The 20784-nt window shown below is 52.5% G+C and overlaps 1 protein-coding gene across 1 annotated transcript; it reads right to left on the bottom strand.

Annotated features, from left to right (window-relative positions):
• Nucleotides 1-17519: 17519 nt before the first annotated feature.
• On the bottom strand, nucleotides 17520-18278 carry NGA_2042800 (alanyl-trna synthetase; the record flags this gene model as incomplete). The annotated part of the gene is made up of 1 exon (XM_005856208.1): nucleotides 17520-18278. A coding segment is annotated over one exon (704 nt), but the record flags the coding sequence as incomplete, so codon positions are not given.
• Nucleotides 18279-20784: the final 2506 nt, after the last annotated feature.

Here is a 20784-nt window from a genome sequence, read left to right as displayed (position 1 = left end):
ATCAGCCCCCTCGCTCGGATTCAAAGACTGACTGGGTAGATGAGGCGAAAAAATCGAATGGTTTCCAAGTTTCAAAGACGACACATGCGGAACCTTTATTAGAAAGGAAAGCGATTAGCTCATCACTTGCGATGACGGGGAAGAAAAAAGGACATACGGTGCGGGAGATATCTATCAAGACCAAATCGCGAGGATATGAAAGTTTGAAAAAGCAAAAGGAACAGGCGAACAGAAATAATGCCCAAAATCACAAAACGAGGGCGAAAACTTCAAATAAAAGACAGTAACTCAGCGGAAAGACAATTAAGCTTCATCCCTCGCTTCCATCTGGTTGATCGGATGAGCATGAATCCATCTCCTTAAATTACTTTTCCCTTTGTGTAATCTCAAGTGAATCGAAGTCTTGTAAGACACGCAGTACATTCTTTTTTGATAATGTTAGTGCTTGATAGAGTGTATGTAACCGAATGCACCATGCCTCTGTTGTGTATGTGTAGTAGATGCGCATTATCTGTCAGCTGTCGGATACTATTTTCTTTTTCGCGAAAAGCTACCCAGTAGCTTGGGGTTGAACACGAGAGAAATATAGAAATTGATATGCCGGCCTTATCCTCATGATGTGTGCGCTAGGCTGCGTGATAAGATCGTGTCGCCAACATATCGAAGGTCATGAAGGTTTTGCCGCGGCAGGGCCTAAACATGGGGGAAGGTGGAGGCAGAGGGCGAGAGGGCGAAAGAGGGAGCGCGGACGCAGGAAGGGGTAAGCGCATGCTTGAGGATAGACACTTGACGTCGCCTCCCGCAGGAGTGGCAGAATGTATATACACTTCATTTGTAGTTACCGAGTTGAACACTTGTAGACACGTAGACAGGAGACACCAGCCCTCCTAGGTCTCTGGGCAACATTCTGGGGGTCTGCCGATCTCTTCACGCACGCTCACGGTGTGAGTATGTCACTTGAGCACTGGTACGTCGGGTGAGGGCAAGTCCAGCTGCTTTCGACCAATTTTTGGAAAAGCTCTGGTGACGTAACTTCACCCGAGCTTTTGGCTACGTTGTGCTCTATCATATATTTTTTTCGGTTCGACATATTTCCAAAAGGCAAGAAGAACTGCAGCGGCGGGTGGGGGAGCTGCAGGACCATTTAAAGGAGCTTAAGGAAAGCCATGGGAGTGTCTCCACAGCTACATTACAGAAACGCAAACACCTTGACGCATGCCAGCGGCGTCTGGATGAGGTGAGAGAGGCGAGCAAAAACTGTGACCGGGCCGTTCGAATTGTGAAGGATCCAGTGAAGCGGACTGCCGGAAAGGACATGTTACGCGGTGTGGAGAGGCAAATCAGGGAGTGCCAAGACGAAGTGCGTCGAGCGGAACTGAAATTAAACTATTCGCACGCGATCAATATGGATAAAGACACATCGGAAGGGGAGTACAAGAAAGAGATAGACCGGATGCAGGACGGCATGAAGGAGAGCTATGCACGGCAGCTTGAAACGCTGGACCGTACACTCGACGTAGCGGGCAAGGCTAGAGATGGAGTGGAATCCCAAGGCCAACAGATTCACACTCTAGCAGAAGAAACGGGTAGGATTGGGGATGGGCTCGAGCGAGCGGAGTACGCAGTACAGCGCTTCAAGCGGCAAGTTTCCAGCGACCGCATTTGTCAGGCCCTCACTGTGGGAAACGTTCTTGTGCTCGTCGTACTCGTGGTACTTGCCATTTTAAATCGAAAACCTCTCTTGCACTCCATCGGAGTTTGAAAGGGGGTTGGAAAGTTACTGTGCGCACGGATTGCCGCAAGCACCCTTGAAGGAGGGCTAAATGCCCAGCACCGCCGAGGGGAAGCTGGAAGGCGGCCACCTTTTGTACAGGAGATAAAGGGGCCGTAAAGCGCATTGTCAGGCGGTGAAGAGGAGGGGTGTACGTATCATAATATTTGAATACTTCTTTACGTAGAAAATTAAGAAAATTGACAAACTATCCACAAGGGACGTCGTCCGTGGGCACCTGGCTGCGATGAGCCTTTCACTTGATTGCGCTACCTCTGATGTGATATGCTGCATGCGTGACGGAAGGCATCGCTGCATTAAATCCATCTTCGCGATTTATGCCGCGTTCTGCATAATGCCCGCACGAAGCTGTTCCTTTAGTTCCGTGACCGCCGACGGGCCGTGAGTCATGAAGAGCGTTGTCGGGGTGGGGTTGTTGCCCACGTCCTGTGGGGTCATGGATGAGAGTGACGCGATATAAGGACGGAAAGAGAATGTGAACGAATGGCTGGGTAGAAGCGGCGCCTCAAACTGTGACAGGCCGGGTCGAGCGACCCTCCATGGTCCAGACAAGTGACCTCTCAGCGGTAGCAGGGGTTTCTCCTTCCTTCGAACCACTTGCCTTGAGCATGTCGAAGTACTGGGTGAGTAGGATCAGATCCATAACATCCTTGGGAGTTGCCCCCTCTACCGTCTCCGAGAACTCCTCCACGCTGCCCCGCAAGCCGTCGACAATCGCCTTTCTTTCACGCGCAATGCCCATTCCGTTCAGGTATTTGCTCTCCGCAGAGGCCTCGGCGGCCTTGACTTGGACGATTTTGTCGGCCTCAGCCTTCTCGGCCGCCGCCTCCCGCAAACGCTTCGATGCGTTGATCTCATTCATGGCTGTCTTCACCTTCTCGTCCACGCGGATGTCGAGGACGAGGGACTGGATGATGGTGTAGCCGTACGTGCCCATGGTCTGCTGCAACGAGTCCCGGATCGCGTGGGCGAGCTCCTCTTTTGCCTCGAAAGCCATGTCGAGCTCCATCTTAGGCACTGTCGATCGTACGATGTCCTCCACATATCTACAGGACAGAGGGGTGAAAAAAAAACGAGGGATGAGGGGGTGGAGGGCGCACTGACGCGAGTGCGCATGCACACTGTCTGAGAGGAGGATGGCAATTGGCAGCCATCGCGAGAGAAGCAAGGAGACCACATGCAGAATCGACCTGTATAGAATACATACGAGCGAATTTGAAGATTGGGGTCCGTCAACTTGTAGTAGGCGTCGTAGGCCTGAGAGACGATGACCTGATACTGGACGATGACCTGCACGGCCACGAAAACGTTATCTTTGGTCTTAGTTCCGCAGTCGCAGACGAGCTGTTGCACCCTGGCGCTCACGCGGCCAACGACGTTATCAATAGGCCAGCAGATTAAATTCATTCCAGGTGGTAAAATCCTGTAAAAGTATGTGAGGACGACGACTTAACTATAAGGTATAGATCAGGAGCATTTCTTAACAGTCAAGACATCGAAGAAGCCATTTGCAGCATTTTTTTTATTTCAATAAAAATCTGCCTGCTTATTTTATTGACACTGCATTCAAGTAAACTTTATTTTTGTTTAGTTCCGCATACAGGCGGACACATTCTGATGTGCTTATGTCCGCGTTCCGTGTACTCCTTCTGCCATGTCCTGCGCTTAACACTCTCATCCACTTGAATCGCCACCTGCATACCTCACAAAATTCCCAAAGCGTTCCTGTATGCCCAGAGTAGAAGTATCGATACACTGCAGACAGCAGCAAGAAAAAGGCATGGTAGACAAGAAGTTTTAACCTTCGAGTTTAACGCAGAATATACCCTGTTGAAAGAGAATGCGAGGTGGTGTTCACCAAATAAAAATAAGAGTATTAGAGACGTCGTGCGTGCACCGCTGGAAACATGCATTCATTGGTGGGGGCGTACTGTAGTGAGCGCCATTCCTGGTCCTCTCAATGCGCACACTGGAAAAATACACCCGGGAGTCGTCGCATCTCTGCCGACTTCTGCCTGTCGTGGGTTTTCCTGAGACTCATTGCCTGCTTCGCGCCAAAAAAAATACTCCTGGCCAGCCACGAGTATCGGAGTAAGAGCCGTAATACGCCGGCATCCATAGAAATTAATAAATTTAGTCGTATTTCTTCCATCCATAGGGCATACACAAAATCATGGGACGTGTGCGGCGGTATGCAAGAATTCCGCAAGTGAGGTGATGGCCCATTTTGGAGACATAAAGCGAAACAAAGCCACCTATGGACTCTCAATGAACGAGCAGTATACTAGTGTTCATTTCTTCATGGTAAACTTAGACCTTTCACATTGCTACAGGTAAAAACAACAAAAAACACTTTCCTGTGTCGCTGGAACGCAGCGAGGCATTCATTCTTTCAGAATACAAATTCAGTAGAGAAAGTGTCATTATTGAAACTTTTCAATGCACAATTTTACATGCTTCTATCGAACATCCATCGATTTACAGCTATAATACAATATCTTCCTGTTGCAAAGGAGTCTGATCGTCAGGAAAGCAAGTGGCCATGACAACGCCCGCCAAGAAGCCACCCAGGATAGGACCGAAGACTGTGGCAGTAAATCGAAAGGATCGCGTCTGAGGGCTTGAATTACAATGATTACCCAGACGTTTTCGCAGACAAGAATCTACAATTATTTTATTCACAATGAATCAGTCTGTGAGACCCGTACAACCCCCGTGCTTACCGTGCTCGTACTGGACTGACGCGATACCGTACGTTTTGTGCAAGGCGTCTCTGCTCGTGAACCAGAATGAAAAGAGCGCCGCCGGAGAAAAGGCTGGAGTCTGATCGGGCAAGCGGACAAGCAGTAAGGGCAGCGCACAGGCGTTAGCGTACTTTCGTGGGAGTCGATTGACAAGAAGTAGCTCCGGTACCACTAGAAAGCTCAGGACGAATAAGAATGTCACCAAGATCTCCTCAACAAACACCCACCAGCCCATAAGCATTGATGCATTCGCTTTATCAACGCTCGTTCCGTACATAACGGGCAGTAAAGCCTGAGCGGCAGAGCCGCAGGAGAGCGGACTCCATCCCATCGTAAGTTTCACGAGGGTCACGCCCATGATGCCTCCCAAGAGGTGCGCAGGCACCAGCACTAGCACTGATGGCGTGCGCCCCAGTAAGCTTTCCGCAATGCGAATGGGCATGTTAGGTACCACTCCGCGGCAGGCCGAAGAGGAGGCGCGAGAGACGGAGGAAGGAGCGGAAGAGGATGTGCACAAGCCGTCGGGAGCAGTGTTTGACGCGGCATGACAATGACCGTTACCTCCATTCCTGGCTGCAGACTTGATGGAGAAGGCGGCGACGAAGCGGTTTACAAAGTAAGGATTCGCGAAAATCAAGGAATTCGGCACCCATTCTTGAATCTTTAAAAGGAAGAGTATGATGCGTAGAGAGCAAACACAAACCGTCCAGATCATGACGACCAAAGTTTCGTTTCCAAAGGGCTCGGCTGCTTGTAAAACATCCCAGAGTTTCTCAAGCATGAGAATGCCGGGCAGGTTAACTTTGTCGATGCGTGTAGGGTGCCGACGGCGAGATGAAGGAGGCGCTTAGCGACAGCAGGCTGTAGGAAAGAACCCAAAAATTCAAGTAATAATGGCGACAAAGCCTGAATGGGTATACTACGTGTGTGCGAGTACAATTTGTTCTACTGTCGCGCCCTACTTTGAGTGAGGCGAAAAGCTGCAGAAAACGCAGACGAATCCAGCCCCCCCCCCGCCTCGAGGGCCCCCCGCTGACCAAGACAGAACCACTATCCCTGTGTTTCTCACGGGCGTACATACTGCATTACATCCATTCGCGCGATTGCATGGCCAGGGAAATTTCAGAAGAAATATCATCATCCATCGTAAATCTGATATGATTTGCAGAGTGAAGAATAGTATCTACGATCTTGTATATGAAACTCAGATTGACACGTCTTGATAGCATCTCTTCCGCAACAAGTAATCGTAAGTTACTTCCACGTGACGATTGAAACATTTCTTCTTCTTCTTTTGATTTGGTGGTATACTATCACATCTACGCAAGTGGTTTGAAGGATCCCTCCTTGGCGTGTTCGTCCTCAGGCGTGCTCTCTGTGTTAGGTGGCGATGCCGTGTCTGAAGACGAGGAAGACAAAATAAGCTCTCTATCGTCCAAACCTCGATCTCTTATGCCATTTTCTACTTGTGACCCATACTCTCCTCTTTGCCCGCCTCCTATGCCACTCCGGACCTCCGCTGATGCCACATGTTTCAAGAGGGAGTCCCTTGCTAGTCGACCGAGGGTACGGTTGAGTGTCTGCATGTTGTGCTCGTAAGCTTGTCCTCGTGAATAATACCACGCTACAAAGCGGGAGTACTGGTCGCTTTCTCTGCTCAGCTTCACAAGGTCTCCTGCCACGCTTTCCAGTCTCTTCGCCAGCGCAACCATCTCAGGTACATCGACTTTTTGGTCCAGACGCTCGCAGGCCGAACGCCATTCTCGCTCCCACACACGGGCGTCAAGCTTTCTCTCCAGCTGCGTGACGGAGGCTGTCGCGGCCAGCTCCTTGTCCACCTCCTTGAGAAGCTCCAGAGTCTCCATTTTCCAGGCGCCGTGCCTCTCTTCCAACTCTCCCACAGCCCTGCGCGTCGCGCCCACCAACCTGTCTGTTTCCATCCTATGCTCTTCGAGGGCTTGTACCTTTGCCTGCACGTCGGCCATGTTCTGGACATGCCCTCGCTCCAAGGTCTCCATGCGCGCATCGAAAGCCTTCAGGCGGTTCACGGTAGCCTCCATCCCGGCAAGCTCCGATTTGTCCAGCTTACACCCCAGGGCGGTCTCCATAGCATGCACTTGAACGCGTGTGGCGCGATTTGACTCCTCCAGCCGCTCCACGAGCTCCCTCGCCCCAGCCCACGCATAGACACCGGCGACCTCCTCTTCCAGCTTGTGCTGTCTGACCTCGACGTCAGCTTTATCGGCCTTTGTCAAAAGTGCTTCAGCTGCGTGGTTCAGTTCTACTCCGTTCGCGTTCACAACCTCACCGATAGATACGCCGGGCGCAAGTCCCGGAACCTGGATGGCTTGCTCGATCCTTTCTAGGCGATGACTGAGGCGGGAAAACTTGCCCTCTACGTCCAGGAGGCTACGAGGCAGCGGCTGGGTATCCGTCCCCACCAAGGTCTGTAGTAGCAAAAATATGCTCGAAATTTGCAGTCCTTGCTCGTTCACGGTATCAATGAGGCGTTGTAGTATTTGCTCCGCACGCTCTAAGCTCACCAGACCACGCGCACTGACACCCTGCAAAGAGGCTGGAAAATTAGGATCACTAGCTGGTAGGGCTGAAGCTATCGAGGCGGAGGAGGCAGACAGCATTGGCTTTTCCACAGCTATCCAGACCTTTTAAGCCTTGTTGCGGGGAACCTTGAGGTTAGAAAGGAAAAAAGGAGGCGGAGTCAAAGAACATCTGTAACTTTTTCGTTCCTTAACTCCAACAAGGGGACTCTAAGGAAGTCAAAGAATTAAAAGCGATCGGTGCGAACAGGTGGTCTCTCACGTTGCGACATTCTACGTTGTGTTATGTGAACGATAACATCCGCCTCAACGAGGGGATCAAGTTCTGCGCGTGGTACAGTGTGGGAGGGCGGCAAACTGCTGGCCCGACAGCTGTGACGCCATGATCCTTCCGCGCGTTACTCCCGGATGGAAAGGAGGATTTCTCTTCGTCTCTCCCTCGTTGTGCTATCGTCGTTGACAGTTGTGGACATATCTATCATAGTAATTGAATTCTAAAAATGTGCCTTCATGGATGCCATTGGTACCGCGGGCCTCTTCTTCCCAACAGAGCTCTAAGTCAGAGGAGCCGCACAGCACGGACTCCAGGAGCCCCGCAATGTCGGGGGTGGACCAGCTTACGGCTAGTGAAAGGGGCTTGCGGCGGGCGTATGATCTGCTAAAGGAGCAGGTAAGAGTGCGGCCGAAGATTTCACCCTGTACTGACCTCATCAACCATTTTTTTAACCTTCATCGATTCCTCCACCATACCCGAGGCTGACGCCCTACGCGCTGCAAAACAAGCAGATTTGCAGGCCAAACTTGTTGCAGCGCGTCGTGAGGCGGAGGCCTCTGGATCTAACTGTCCTGTTATCGGTTTCAGTGGCACAACAGGAGACAGTAAAGGGCTGAAGCGACCTTCAACGGGTGGAGGTCCGAAGCGCCCCACCATGATGGGCGACGGCAGTGGACGGGTTGGTGCGAGGCGCTCAAATGTGGTATCATTGCAAAGCCGTCGGAAGCAAGAGATGAGTGAGGATTTAAAGCCTGGAGTCCTGACTGGAGAGGGCTGGGGAAAGGCTCCTTCGCAGGAAGAGGGGGCCCGAGAGGGGCACGCGACGAGCGGCCGGGCGGGTCCAAGGACCCCTGGAAGCGGAGGGGCTCAAAACGAGAAAATGCAAACCGAGCACGCTGGGACTCGGTCCAATATCTCCGTCAGTCTTGACACTCTTTCAAAGCGGCCCAAGCAGGCCGACGATTTCGTCATCCCGAAAAAGGCGAAACTTGTGGCCTGCGACGAGGGCGCCCTCATCTCCGACATCGGTCAACACAGCGATGCATTCGGATCAACCCGATCATTGGCATCGAGCGCCGTAAGCCAGGGGGGAGGATTGCTAGAACACGAGGGAACGCGCGCGGGGAAAGAGATCGGAGCGGTGTTTGTGGAGGGGAAGTCCTTGGACCGCGCACGCTTCCCCACTCAGTGGCTGGCGCGGGGCGCCCTGGAAGAGTGGGACTCGCGGCAGGCGGAGGGACCCTTGGTGATGCCTCTTAAAGACTTCGGGTACGTATATCGGGCGGCGCCTCGCACCTTTCGCGTCCATATCTCTCTCATGTCCTGCACTCCCCTCTGACAGCATCACACCGGAATCCGGCAAGAAGAAGGTGCTGGCGCTTCGGATGACTGTTGCCTCCACCGCCAAGCGCTTCACAATAAACATTTGTCCAGGCCCGCTCGCGCCTGAAGAGGGCCAGGAGGTGGCCCCCAAGGATGTGATCGCGCATTTTAACCCCCGGCGAATCTACAAAAATGGCTCCCTCGTCTACAATGCTCGGTATGAGAACAGGTGGATAGACGACCCCCCGCCCACGGTGCCCCTCAAGGGCCTCCCCCCGCTGTTTTGCGACTCGCCCGTCACGCTCCTCATCTCGTTCGACAAGGATCTCGTCTCGCTCGCCCTCGACGACCAGCCCGCCTGCGAGATCTTCCTGAACGCGGACGGGCGAGGCGAGGCCCTCGATCGCCTTGACGAGCTGGCCCTACACCTACCTATCAAGGAGGACACCGTGGGATTTCAGGAAGAGGTTGTGCTGCATGAAGTGTGGTGGAGCCCGGAACCTCCCGCCGAGCAAGGGAGGGGGGAGCGAGCGAGCGCAGCAGGCGCGGAATCTGCCCCTTTTGCACCTCTTGACACGGAGGTCGCGCGCGCCGCGGCCGCGGCAGCGGCCGCCGTCATAGACTTGGGTGTGAGCAAGGGCGCTGGCCGAGCGACGGTTGGACACGAGGGAAGAGCTGCAGACATGCAGCCGCAGTTCTCTCAACCCCTTCCATTCGACCCAGCGCCAGCGCGCTACGGCCCTCTAATGTCTGAGAGCCATGAGAAGGGCGTCGATGGAGGAAGTGATGGAATGGGCATGAAACTTTCGCGGCTGGGCGGTCTGCTACGGAGTGTCAATGAGAGGGGCCCTGGGTCTGTTGTGGCAGTGAACAACCTCCCCGAGACACAGGCTCAGGACGCAGTGGAACGTATCAAAGAAGACCTGCGGACGCTCTTTCAAGGTGTGGGCCAATGTCCACGGGAAGTGCACTTTAAGCCGAATTCGTCCACAGCTTTCGTTGTTCTGGACGACCCACGAGACTTGACAGAGACCGTCAAATGCTTAGACTGGGCGGAATACGCTGGCAAGAAATTGCGCATGTCTCGTTCGAGCAAGCGATCCTTCTGATTGTTTGTCGCTCGGCAGAAAAATGAGGAGTCTAGCTGTGCAACACAAAGAAATTCACAAATGTAAAAAGACTCCGTGCCATTGTTTCTTCTTTCTCCCTCTGTTGTCTCAATCGGAAAAGCTAGGGCCGGGGGGTGGCCGTAATCCCAGACATTCCGGGCGATGCCTCGCCAACGGGTGGCTCCCGACGTGCTTGGCTTTCGTGGGCAGGGAGAGCCCTGCGCTGGGTTTTAGACGTGCCGCGAGTGCTGCTTGATTCGAGGTACACGTTAGAGATATGAGGCACATAGCACTTCGCTGGCACCCCCGCGTGTAGGCGTGTCCTCATCCGTGTTTGGTTTGGTACGTCGGTTACCGGAGAGGCCTGTGTGGCTGTCACGCGCGACGAAGACGGGGGAGTGTTGCCTCGTGCCTCCAGGTGCTTTGATGACGCGCATTGCGCGTTTCGCTTATCCAAACACCGCAATCACTATTTGACCATGCAATCAGGTTGATAGGGACGTCAAAGTGCATTTTCTGCCTTTAAACTGGTCGCGCGGGTGTACATGTGGCATCTGGACGGGACCCTCAGAACGAAGAAAACAAGATAGGGATGGCTAAGAATTGCACACGCCCCTCGTGTGGCTGAAAGACTTTTGCGCCACATTAACGCGTAAACAAATTGAGCTAGTCTTACAGTTATTCAGGAGGAGGACAAAATTATGTCGTCCGACCGTGTGTTATCTAGGAAGCCATGACGCGAGACATATGCCTAGTATCTCTAGTACGGCTGCGTCTTCTTTCCTCCCTTTTTGAAAGGAAGACGTCGGTGTCCGCGATTCTATTTTATGCGAAAGGTGTGGGAGGTGCATTAGTCGCGCTTTTCTTGATAGTTGACCGTCTGGCTGATTCAGGGAAATCCTCACACCATCCTGTCTTTCTCACACGACAGCCTCTTCTTTCGGAATATTCCCCTCAACACCTAATCTGTAAACCATGGGTAAGGAGAAGGTCCACGTCAACTTGGTCGTGATTGGGCACGTCGATGCCGGTAAGTCGACCACCACGGGCCATCTGATCTACAAGTGCGGCGGTATCGACAAGCGTGTGATTGAGAAGTTCGAGAAGGAGGCGGCTGAGTTGGGAAAGTCTTCTTTCAAATACGCCTGGGTGCTGGACAAGCTTAAGGCCGAGCGTGAGCGTGGGATCACCATCGATATCGCCCTCTGGAAGTTTGAGTCCCCCAAGTACTACTTCACCATCATCGACGCCCCTGGCCACCGAGACTTCATCAAGAACATGATTACGGGGACCTCCCAGGCGGATGTGGCTATTTTGATCGTGGCCTCCGGGACGGGTGAGTTTGAGGCTGGTATCGGCAAGGACGGGCAGACGCGCGAGCATGCTTTGCTCGCTTTCACCCTGGGCGTAAAGCAGATGATCGTGTGCGTGAACAAGATGGACGACTCCTCTGTCAACTACGGGGAAGCACGATTCAACGAGATCAAGGAGGAAGTGTCCAACTACCTCAAGAAGGTAGGATACAAGCCCGCAAAGGTCCCGTTCATCCCCATCTCCGGCTGGAACGGCGACAACATGATCGACCGCTCCACTAACATGGCCTGGTACAAGGGGCCCACTCTCTTGGAAGCCCTCGACAACATCAACCCGCCCAAGCGCCCTACGGACAAGCCCCTCCGCCTCCCTCTGCAGGACGTGTACAAGATCGGCGGTATCGGCACCGTGCCCGTAGGCCGAGTGGAGACGGGCGTGCTCAAGCCCGGCATGGTGGTGACCATCGCCCCCGCCATGGTGACCACGGAAGTCAAGTCCGTAGAGATGCACCACGAGTCGATGGCGGAGGCTCTGCCCGGCGACAACGTGGGTTTCAACGTGAAGAACGTGTCTGTGAAGGAGATCCGCCGAGGATACGTGGCGGGAGACTCCAAGAAGGACCCGCCCGCCGGCGCCGCCAATTTCGTGGCACAGGTCATCGTTATGAACCACCCTGGCCAGATCCAGAATGGCTACTGCCCGGTGCTGGATTGCCACACGGCGCACGTCGCGTGCAAGTTCGCGGAGATTACCGAGAAGATCGACCGACGCACAGGTGCGGTCACCGAGGCCAACCCCAAGTTCGTGCAGTCCGGTGACGGCTGCTACGTGACCTTGGAGCCCTCTAAGCCCATGGTGGTGGAGTCTTTCACCGAATACCCTCCTCTGGGCCGTTTCGCCGTGCGTGACATGCGACAGACTGTGGCGGTCGGTGTGGTAAAGAGCGTGGATAAGAAGGCAACGGACTCGAAGAAGGGTGGTGCCAAGAAGAAGTGAGCCCAAGAGTAGGAGTAGCATCGTCGAGAGGGATTTTTCTGGTGGATAGGAAAACTGAGGGAGGAGAGTGGTAGGGCGGGATCTGGGAAAGAGCACGGAGGGCTGATTGAGCGGATGCCAGGAATGATGAATATTTCTTTGGTTCTGCATTTGGTCCGTTTCTCCATGCCCGAAGCCTGATGGATGTGAAAGCGGCGAGATAGGGTCTGATAGCGCCACGAAGCACAGAAGGGAGGCATAAAGGATAAACCACCCCGTGAACATGGGATAAAGAAAAGCAAGTTATCGCTATGCTGTTTACAATCAGGAGATCACAGAAAAGAGTGAAGTAGAAGCGAAGTTGAAACCAGTATATGCTTTGAAAACATTCTCATGTCATCAGTAGAACTCGTAAGAGTAGCAAACAGCATCGTACGCGTGTGAGTGATCATATGCTATGGAGCACTTCTTCTTTACTCGGCCACGTCAAAGTATCTGTGGACAATTTAATTACTAGTGGCGTGCAGCCCCTTTCAATTGCCTTTAGCTCTGCCCCTGTACATCTCATTCGCGTTTGTCTCTGTCGGTCGTATTTCCCATCTGGTTGGCGAGTCGACATCAAGCCCAACTTTATCAACATTGTGCGGAATTTCTTTTCCTGATGAGCCGGAAGAAATACATGAGGATGTATAACAATTCATAAAGCCCATGGTCTAGGCACATGACTGGGGCGCAAATATAATTAGCTAGATACTAGTATTCATAAATTCCACATAAATACGGCCCAACCCAAAAAACGCGTATCGCTTTCGTGCGTCGTCTGGGAAAAACAGCCTTGCCCTCCGAAACAGCACCACGGACGTTTGAAAAATTTACAAGTACATTTTAATCTCAGACCAACGATAGATTCTGGCCGTATGCGCGATTTGTCGCGCAAAGACGCATCGCAGACAGGATTGGAGGCTGGAGAAAGAGGCGTTGAACTTGGCGCCGGATCTGCAAGATCAGCGTACGAGCCGCCGCAGAAATTTCAATATTTCCCGAGTAGCAGCTGGTTCAACCCCTTTCCCCCCGACGGACACCGCGTCCCAATGTGACACAAGCAAAAATTCACCGCGCGCATATGCCTCTATGTTTCACGTATCCAAGTACACTATCATGTATTCTCTAACAAGTAGACGGTCGAAAAAAAATATAACTTGAACAAAGTTTCTGATTTTTCATTGGAGCCATCGGAGTTTATACGAGACACAGCGCATTAATACCTTGGAGAGGCCGAAATGCCATATGGTGGTATTTTGAGAGTGGCTCTGCCATCCTGACAGCGTTTGTTTAAATTGCTTTCCTCGAGCAATTTCACGCAGCGTAAAGTGCCATGGCTTGGATCAATGTAGTAGAGAGAGAAATGCTTGTGGGTGGAAAATCGCTCGAAGTGGTGGTGGTCCCTGTCATGCAGGTGGCAGATGTCCAGGCAACTTGCCTCGTTGTCTGAGCGACACCGCGACTTTGGGGTGTGATGTGGCCCTCTCACTCAGTTGCGTCCGATCCTGCTATGTTAACAAAAAGTGTCCTGGCTGAATACTCGGAACTTTTCTTTTGCGTGGATGGTGCGGAATAAGGTAGTAGATGTGGGTCTACACGACTCAGAGAAAAGATCGTGGAAAGCCGCCAACCCTCCTTATCCGGGCAAACATATTTCGTGGTGCGGCGTTGAGACTATTGCTGAGGAAAATGCGCAATAAGCACGCTGCCTCATTATGCTACACGCTTTATGACCGTCTTTCTTGTCCTGTAGCATAGGCATTATCCTCTTCCTGGTAATTGCCTGCGGAAAGTAATTCAACTTGCCCCCCTTCTCTGTGAGCTAGGTTGAGTTTGACGCCGCAGCACTAAGGACTTTTAATGGCACCATATGAAATAATCTTGTCTCATTTCTATATCCTCATATATTGTACTTCACTAGTGATTTCTCGCACCGTGAACCTGCCGGATCTGGTCTCCAAGGTGTTCTTGTATTTGCCCGACAGAGCCGCTCCAGAGAGCACTGGCGCGCTTCCTCGCTTTTGAGCAATCCTTATTGACTTCATCAAGCAATATGACGCGAGCTGGCCGACGGAGCCGCTCCAACTCGATGAGTAGCACGGGCAGTAATGCGCAGGGTTTGGTGTCAATTTCTGACAAGAAGATGGACATGCCCGTTGTGCTGCCTACCTCAGAGTTTAACAGCTCCAACATCACCAATGTGAGCTGTACAAGTAGTACTTGTAGCAGTGTTGCCACCGATGGCAATGCCACAACTTTCCCCCGAAAATTGGCGGAGATGCTACAGCACGAGTCGCACGTGATAGCGTGGTCAATGCATGGTCTTTCCTTCTTCATCTGCGACAACGAGGCGCTCACCTATAGGCTCTTGCCTAAATACTTTCGACGTATGTATTAGGCAAATATGGAAGGGGCTGCAAATATTGAATGGTGATGTGTTTTGATTTGTCTTGATTTAAGTGTAGCCTGTGACTTTAAAAAAATTGCACCTTGGACCACTCATTATGAACCTCTCCTCGTTGTACCAACCCCAGACAATAAATTGACCAGTTTTCAGCGTCAACTCAATTTGTACGGCTTCAGACGTATAACTAAAGGCACGGACACTGGCGCGTACTTTCACCCTCAGTTCCGCCGAGACCGCCCGGAGCTGGTGAACCACATCCGCCGTATGCCCGGGCAGGGGGCCACCGCCACTGCCAAGTTTCTGCCCCTCTACTACAAAGACGTCCAGAACTCCTCCCCTACAAGCATGCCTGATGTGTCATTGGCTGAGAGGAGTGCCTTTATGGATGTGAGCGAAACAAATGCAGGGATATCCGTGAAGAAGGCCAACCGCCGAAGCCGAAAAGGTGGCCGAGCGCCGCGACGGCGACGCGATCGCTCCGAGTCAAGCGCCTCGAATGTCTCGCAGGCTTCTTTGACGTCCTCTGCCGGCTCTGAATGCTCCTTTTCCTCTGCTTCGACCGGAATCTCGAACCAGGATGGCAGCGACTGCGTCGATGGATCGGCTTTCGGGGCGGGCGGCCTCTCCTGTGGCCCGGGCGAGTATGCTTCGGAGGGCAGTATGAGTTCCTTCCCCGTCGGTCCTCGCCATTACCAGTACAATGCACTTCCAGGAGGCGCTGAGAACTTGGACGGTGGGTCCGAGAGCGCAATGGAGGGTTTCGATTTTGCGGACCCTGCGCCATCCCTCACACTGACCTCTTCCTATGAGAGCGGCCTTTCTCTTCTTTCGGATGAGGGGAGCTACATGAGCAGCAGCAGCGCGACGAGCAAGGGCGCTGTGGAGCACGCATTTCTCCCCCATAACCATCAGCCCTTAGTGCGGCTGCCCAACGCCTTTGCGGCCTCTAACTCCTCCGGCAGGCAAGGCAAGGGTTATGTCTTGAACGGACAGAAGCTTACCTCCCGCTCCCCCTCGCCTTCCGCCCAGCACCAGGCCGCACGGGCGGAAGTCGGCTTACCTCCCCGTCACTCCTCGGGGGGGGTCCAGTCAGTCGGCCCAGTACGGTTCTTCATGCCTCCTCTCTCTGACCCTGTCGGGGCGGACGCCATGAAGATGTCCAAGAGCTGCAGCGCCCGTGCAGCCGGCAACAAGATGATCGAAGGCGACGAGGACATTAAAGTTACTGCCACGCTATACCACGGGTCTATCAACGGCGCAAACGTGACCAGCAACAACACTGGTGAAAGTGACAAGAACAAACTTCTTTCAGGGAGTGCATTGCCTCGCACATTCTCCGCGTCTTCTTTCTCCCAGTGGCTTAACAGCGGCAGTAATTCTCAGACAACAGCCCAGACGTCGCCCCATCCCGCCGTGCTTCTTCCTGCCAAGATGGACTTTCGCCCACTTTCTTCCTGCGGAACGAATCTGGGATCAGAGACCGTTGGTTCGGACTTGGTAGGGACCACGGAGCTTTCCTCTCCCTCTACGACTACCTCGTCTGTGTCGATGTCGCCCACCTCCCGCGCTCCAAGCTCGCCCCCTCTTCCCCTTCTGAAAATAAACCGCTGCTCCTCCATGAGCTCGGAGCTTTGGCGTGGGTGGGGTTCGACAGAGGACTTAGAGGCTCTCGCGGACCTGGACACGTCGATCGACGACATTTTCGGGTCAGCGGGCCCCGAGAGCGACATGACTGTGCAGTCTGCGGGAGGCTGGGATTGGAGCCAGGGCCAGAACGCGGAACCTGCTCGTCCACAGAGCTACTCCACGAGCGGCCCATCGCAAGCGGCAGCCACTGGAGTCAGTGCCCTTGGAGCCTTGGTTGGTATAAAGGCATCATAAAGGTGGAAATGTGGATATAATACGAGAATTCAGGCAGCCGTGGAAGAAGTGAGCGACGTAATATACTCCCCGCCGGCTCAAGCCTAGTTGAAGAGCAACAATACGGCTCTGTATAATTACTGTCAGTCCCCTGAGCTCGGCAAGGGCCCCATGTAGGAGGTGAAGTGAAAGATAAGTCTCAAGAGACGTTATGGGGCTGAAAGTTTTTTTGTGTTTTGCGCATTGATGAGATTTTTTTGGTGCTCGAGGTGTGAGAATGTACGTGCGTGTACAGAGAAGCCGAGATAGAGCGAACCAGAGATGAAGATGATTTGATTTCAATCGGAAGAGGAACGTTGTAAATCGAATAAACACTGAGGAATTGAAGCCTCAGGAGGAAGGAAGGCACATGAAAAGACGATGCGTGTTAAGGCATGCCATTTTATGACATACTTAGGAAGAAGTGATGAACGTTGGGCTGAGACGAATTTTTAAAAAAAAAATTGACGAGGAAAAGATGATGAAATATTGAGGAGGTATCTATATGCAGTCAAAAATCAGTCAAGTGTGCAGAAGCGGTAGCTAGGTCAAAGACGCACGTACAGGTTCAGGCGAGGGCGACACTACGTGAAGTATTGTGAAGGGAGGGACGAGGTGGAGGATACAGTGGGAATGCTGGACAGCCAGATGGTGGCGTAGGCGTTGTAAATATTGTCTGCATACGGAGAAAGATGCTGAGAATGAAGGGCTTGACACGAAATTCGTGGGACAGGGAGGATAGTAGCGCTGCTTCGCTTTCGTGGAGGTCGGTGCGAGAACTGTGCAAGCAGTGGATGAGCGGTCCAAACGAAAGTCGTAGCATGAACTCTTTGGGGCTTACTCCACCTATCCATTATACAGATACCGTTGATTGGGATCGTATGGTTCTGCACAGTGTGCTATGGGAAGCTGTCAAACTTCGAATTAGATCTTCAAAGAGACCCAAATGCATTCCAATATCAAAAGGAGATGAACATGTCAAAGAGAGATGCTGGGAATAACCTTGAATCTTCTTAATTTTACGCTTTTCTGTGCATCTCTTCTAATTAGGTTCATCAGCGACTTACCCTTCTTCATTTCCCCCAGGGTTCAATGTCATAAGCGGGCACCAACTGCCACCGTTTACATCACGAAGGATTATGATATCTGTCTCTCTTTTCCCTCTTTACTTATCCTATAGCTAATCTTTGTGACATTTTTCTTGGTTTTGATCCTGGTTATCTCCACTCCTCTTAGCTCCTTAGTGCTCTTTACATGTGTCCCTCCACATGGGCATATATTCCCACCCACAGAGACCAGACGCACTTGTGCCCCTTCAGGGAAATGAGCCACGTCCTTCACTCCACCTGACAGGATACTCGCCGCTTCGGCCTTGGAAGTGGAGTACAGTTCAGTCGCAATGTCTTCCTCGATGAGTTCTTGTATTTTCAAGGTCAAAGCCTCGATAAGTCTTTCTGATGACCCTTTATCAGCAGGCAACCTTCCTAAATACTCCACAAATGGATGATCCTCGAAATGATATCCCTTTGTGGGCCGTAATTCCAAGCCCAGCCGGAGCACAGCCACGTCTAAAGCATGCCCTGCCGAATGGAGGCGCGCGTGAAGCCTTCGCCGGGCAGCATCAATCTCTAGCTTCACTTTCTCGCCAGATCTGAATGGAATACAGCGCGCGCCATCTTCATTCTCGCTCATTTCATGTTGAAAAGTGCCGTAGTGATAAATAATCGCGTTCTCTCCCACACGCACGTTATCGACGAAAAAGGTCACGCCATTTTCCCCAACCACACGCCCGACATCTGATGGTTGACCACCCCCTTGAGGATGAAAAACTGTTTCGGCTATCACAAGGCCAAAATATGGCATTTTGTTGCTGCCAGCTGAGGTGTCCGGGGGCATGGGCTCCACAGCTAAAATTGTGGAAGATATGTCGTAGAGATAGGTATCATTCAAGTACCGGCGTTGCGTCGTAGGATAGGAGGTACCGGGCATGATAGGTATGTGTGCAAATGACAATCGACCGTTCGTCCTGTATATTAGACATAGAATGGTTTCGATGAGAGAAGTGATTCAGTCGCCGCAAGCGCTTCACCGTGAACAAGAGGTATGTGGAGTCCCGAGGACACTGCTTCTTTGCTCCCACGTTTGTGTCCTCAGCCGTTAAGCACGTGTCCGTTACTCGATATGGGCCGCCCCCGCACTTACGAGCTTCTGAAGGGCTGTGCACGATCCGTCAAGGTAAATGTTGCAGACTAAAAGATTTCCTCCACATTCTTTACCATATTTTCATCCCTCAAGTAGTATGATTTGATTTGTGGCCCTAGTCCTTCATCCTAGAATGGCTTGGGTCTTCTACTCCTGCCTTGTCCTTCTATGTGTCATTTCAGTGCCTTCTGCGAAGAGTTTTTTGCCCCGCAATGCCTTCCTTCAATCTGGCACATCTAGTATTTATGCTGGAAAAGCAGTGAATAAAAATGAGCCGCAATCTCGCTTGGCAAAATTACTGGGCGGTAGCTTCTTCAAAGCAGGAAAACAGAATCTTGAATCTGGTGTCGGCTTTCAGTCGTCACCTCTGAGTCGGCGACATTTTCATCTTTCGTCTGTAGACGGAGACCTGAAAGACTCATTGAATGATTTTCAGCCACACAATCGTATTACTCTGGATTTCTTTGGCCGTATCTTGCAGAGTGCTGCTGCTGAGGAGTTTCATCACGACGATACATTATTCCGTGACGCCCTCGACACTCAATGGGCGTTGCTGCAGGGAAGGTCCAGCGAAGCCGCTCCTTTCATAATCTGTAGCCCCTATAAAAACGGCCGAGATGCTTTGATTTCTTTGCGCAGAGATTTGGAAGAAGGATGCTGTCAAACTGTGCACAGCGACCGCCTAAGTGACGCTATATGCTTCGTGGTCCACGCTTCCTACGGTACGTGAAGGGCGAACACACTTTCTGAATGACGCTTTAAAAATATTTTTCGCTCTTTAACCACTGGAGTATTCCTTCACCTCATTTAGATTACTGCACGTATTTGCTACGGCAACCGCACCCATTAGTCAGTCACGTGGAGCCACTGCCTGCCAAGCTGAAGATCAGTCCGGGACTCCTTGGCCCCTACATGACCCCACGTCCTGACCGCTCAAACGATTGTGCCAAAGGAAGGAGTCAGGGACGATCCCAATACTCCAGAACATCAACCGAAACTTCGCATAATCTGTGTGCGGAGTCCTCCGCAATATCAACAGGCCCCAGGACCTTGCCAGAAGTGGGGCCCGAGTTGATTTTGACTTTTGCGCCGACGGCCAAAATGAGCCAACACCTACGCTTTATTATGTCCCGGTGGCGGAAGATCCTTCCGAAATTAAAACATTTGCCCACAGATGGATTCCATAGGCATTTCTGGACGGCGATGAGTCTCAACCCAAGCGGGCCTGTAGGTGGAGAAAATAGTCATCCCGGGCCCCCCGCCTCACGTTCCGCAGTCGACCCAGACACATCCTCTTACGATTCATCAAGCGTTCGTACATGGGATGCTGTCTTGGCCCGTCTACAGCGCCTGCACGAGACAGAGAAATATTGCAATTTTGATGCTGTCCACTTCCGCGACGAAACTCCCACGCACCTGGTCCTTGGGGGCCTCCTGGCTGGCATGCCCCCCGCCGAGGGTGCCGAGGACGAAGCAGACAGACAAGCGTGCTTGGAAGGGCTCGTGGCATTCATCGCCTCGCATCCAGACATCCTCTCCATCCAAACCCGGGCCAGGTATGCGCTTCAGAATGATCAGGCAACTTGGATCATCCAGAGCGGCGACGAAGCCACGCATGCGCGGCCATTGTGGGACCTTGGGCTCACAGGGAAAGGCGAGCTTATTGGCGTGGCTGACACGGGGCTCGATGACGAGTCTTGCTTCTTCTACGACAACGCATTGGGCCAGGTCGCGAGAAGCTCGTGGGAGGCGCCTTTCACGGACATGACGCAGCGGAAGGTTGTGCAGTATGTGAGCTTCGTGGACGGTGGGGATCTAGTGGAGGGCCACGGAACACACGTCTCAGGCTCATTGGCCGGTGTTGTTGAGCCGAGAAATGAAGGGCGACGCGGTCACTTCTGCGCAGAGGGAGAGACCCTCGCATGCACGGGAATGTGCCTGAGCGCCCCCACTTGCCAGCTGAAAGATTACGGCTATGTCTCCTGCCAAGACTGGCTGCAAGATGGGCATTGCGATGCCTGGTTTGCCTGTCCACTGTACGGATGCGACGGCGGGGATTGCGTCGGCTTGGCCTGCAATCCCAATCCGGAGGAAGCCCTGATGGCAAATCAAGGGATGGCGCGGGAGGCGAAAATCGCTTTCTTT

This window comes from Nannochloropsis gaditana, assembly GCF_000240725.1.
Source record: "Nannochloropsis gaditana CCMP526 unplaced genomic scaffold scaffold019, whole genome shotgun sequence".
Classification (NCBI taxonomy): domain Eukaryota; class Eustigmatophyceae; order Eustigmatales; family Monodopsidaceae; genus Microchloropsis; species Microchloropsis gaditana.
This window is presented reverse-complemented; position numbering and strand designations above follow the sequence as displayed.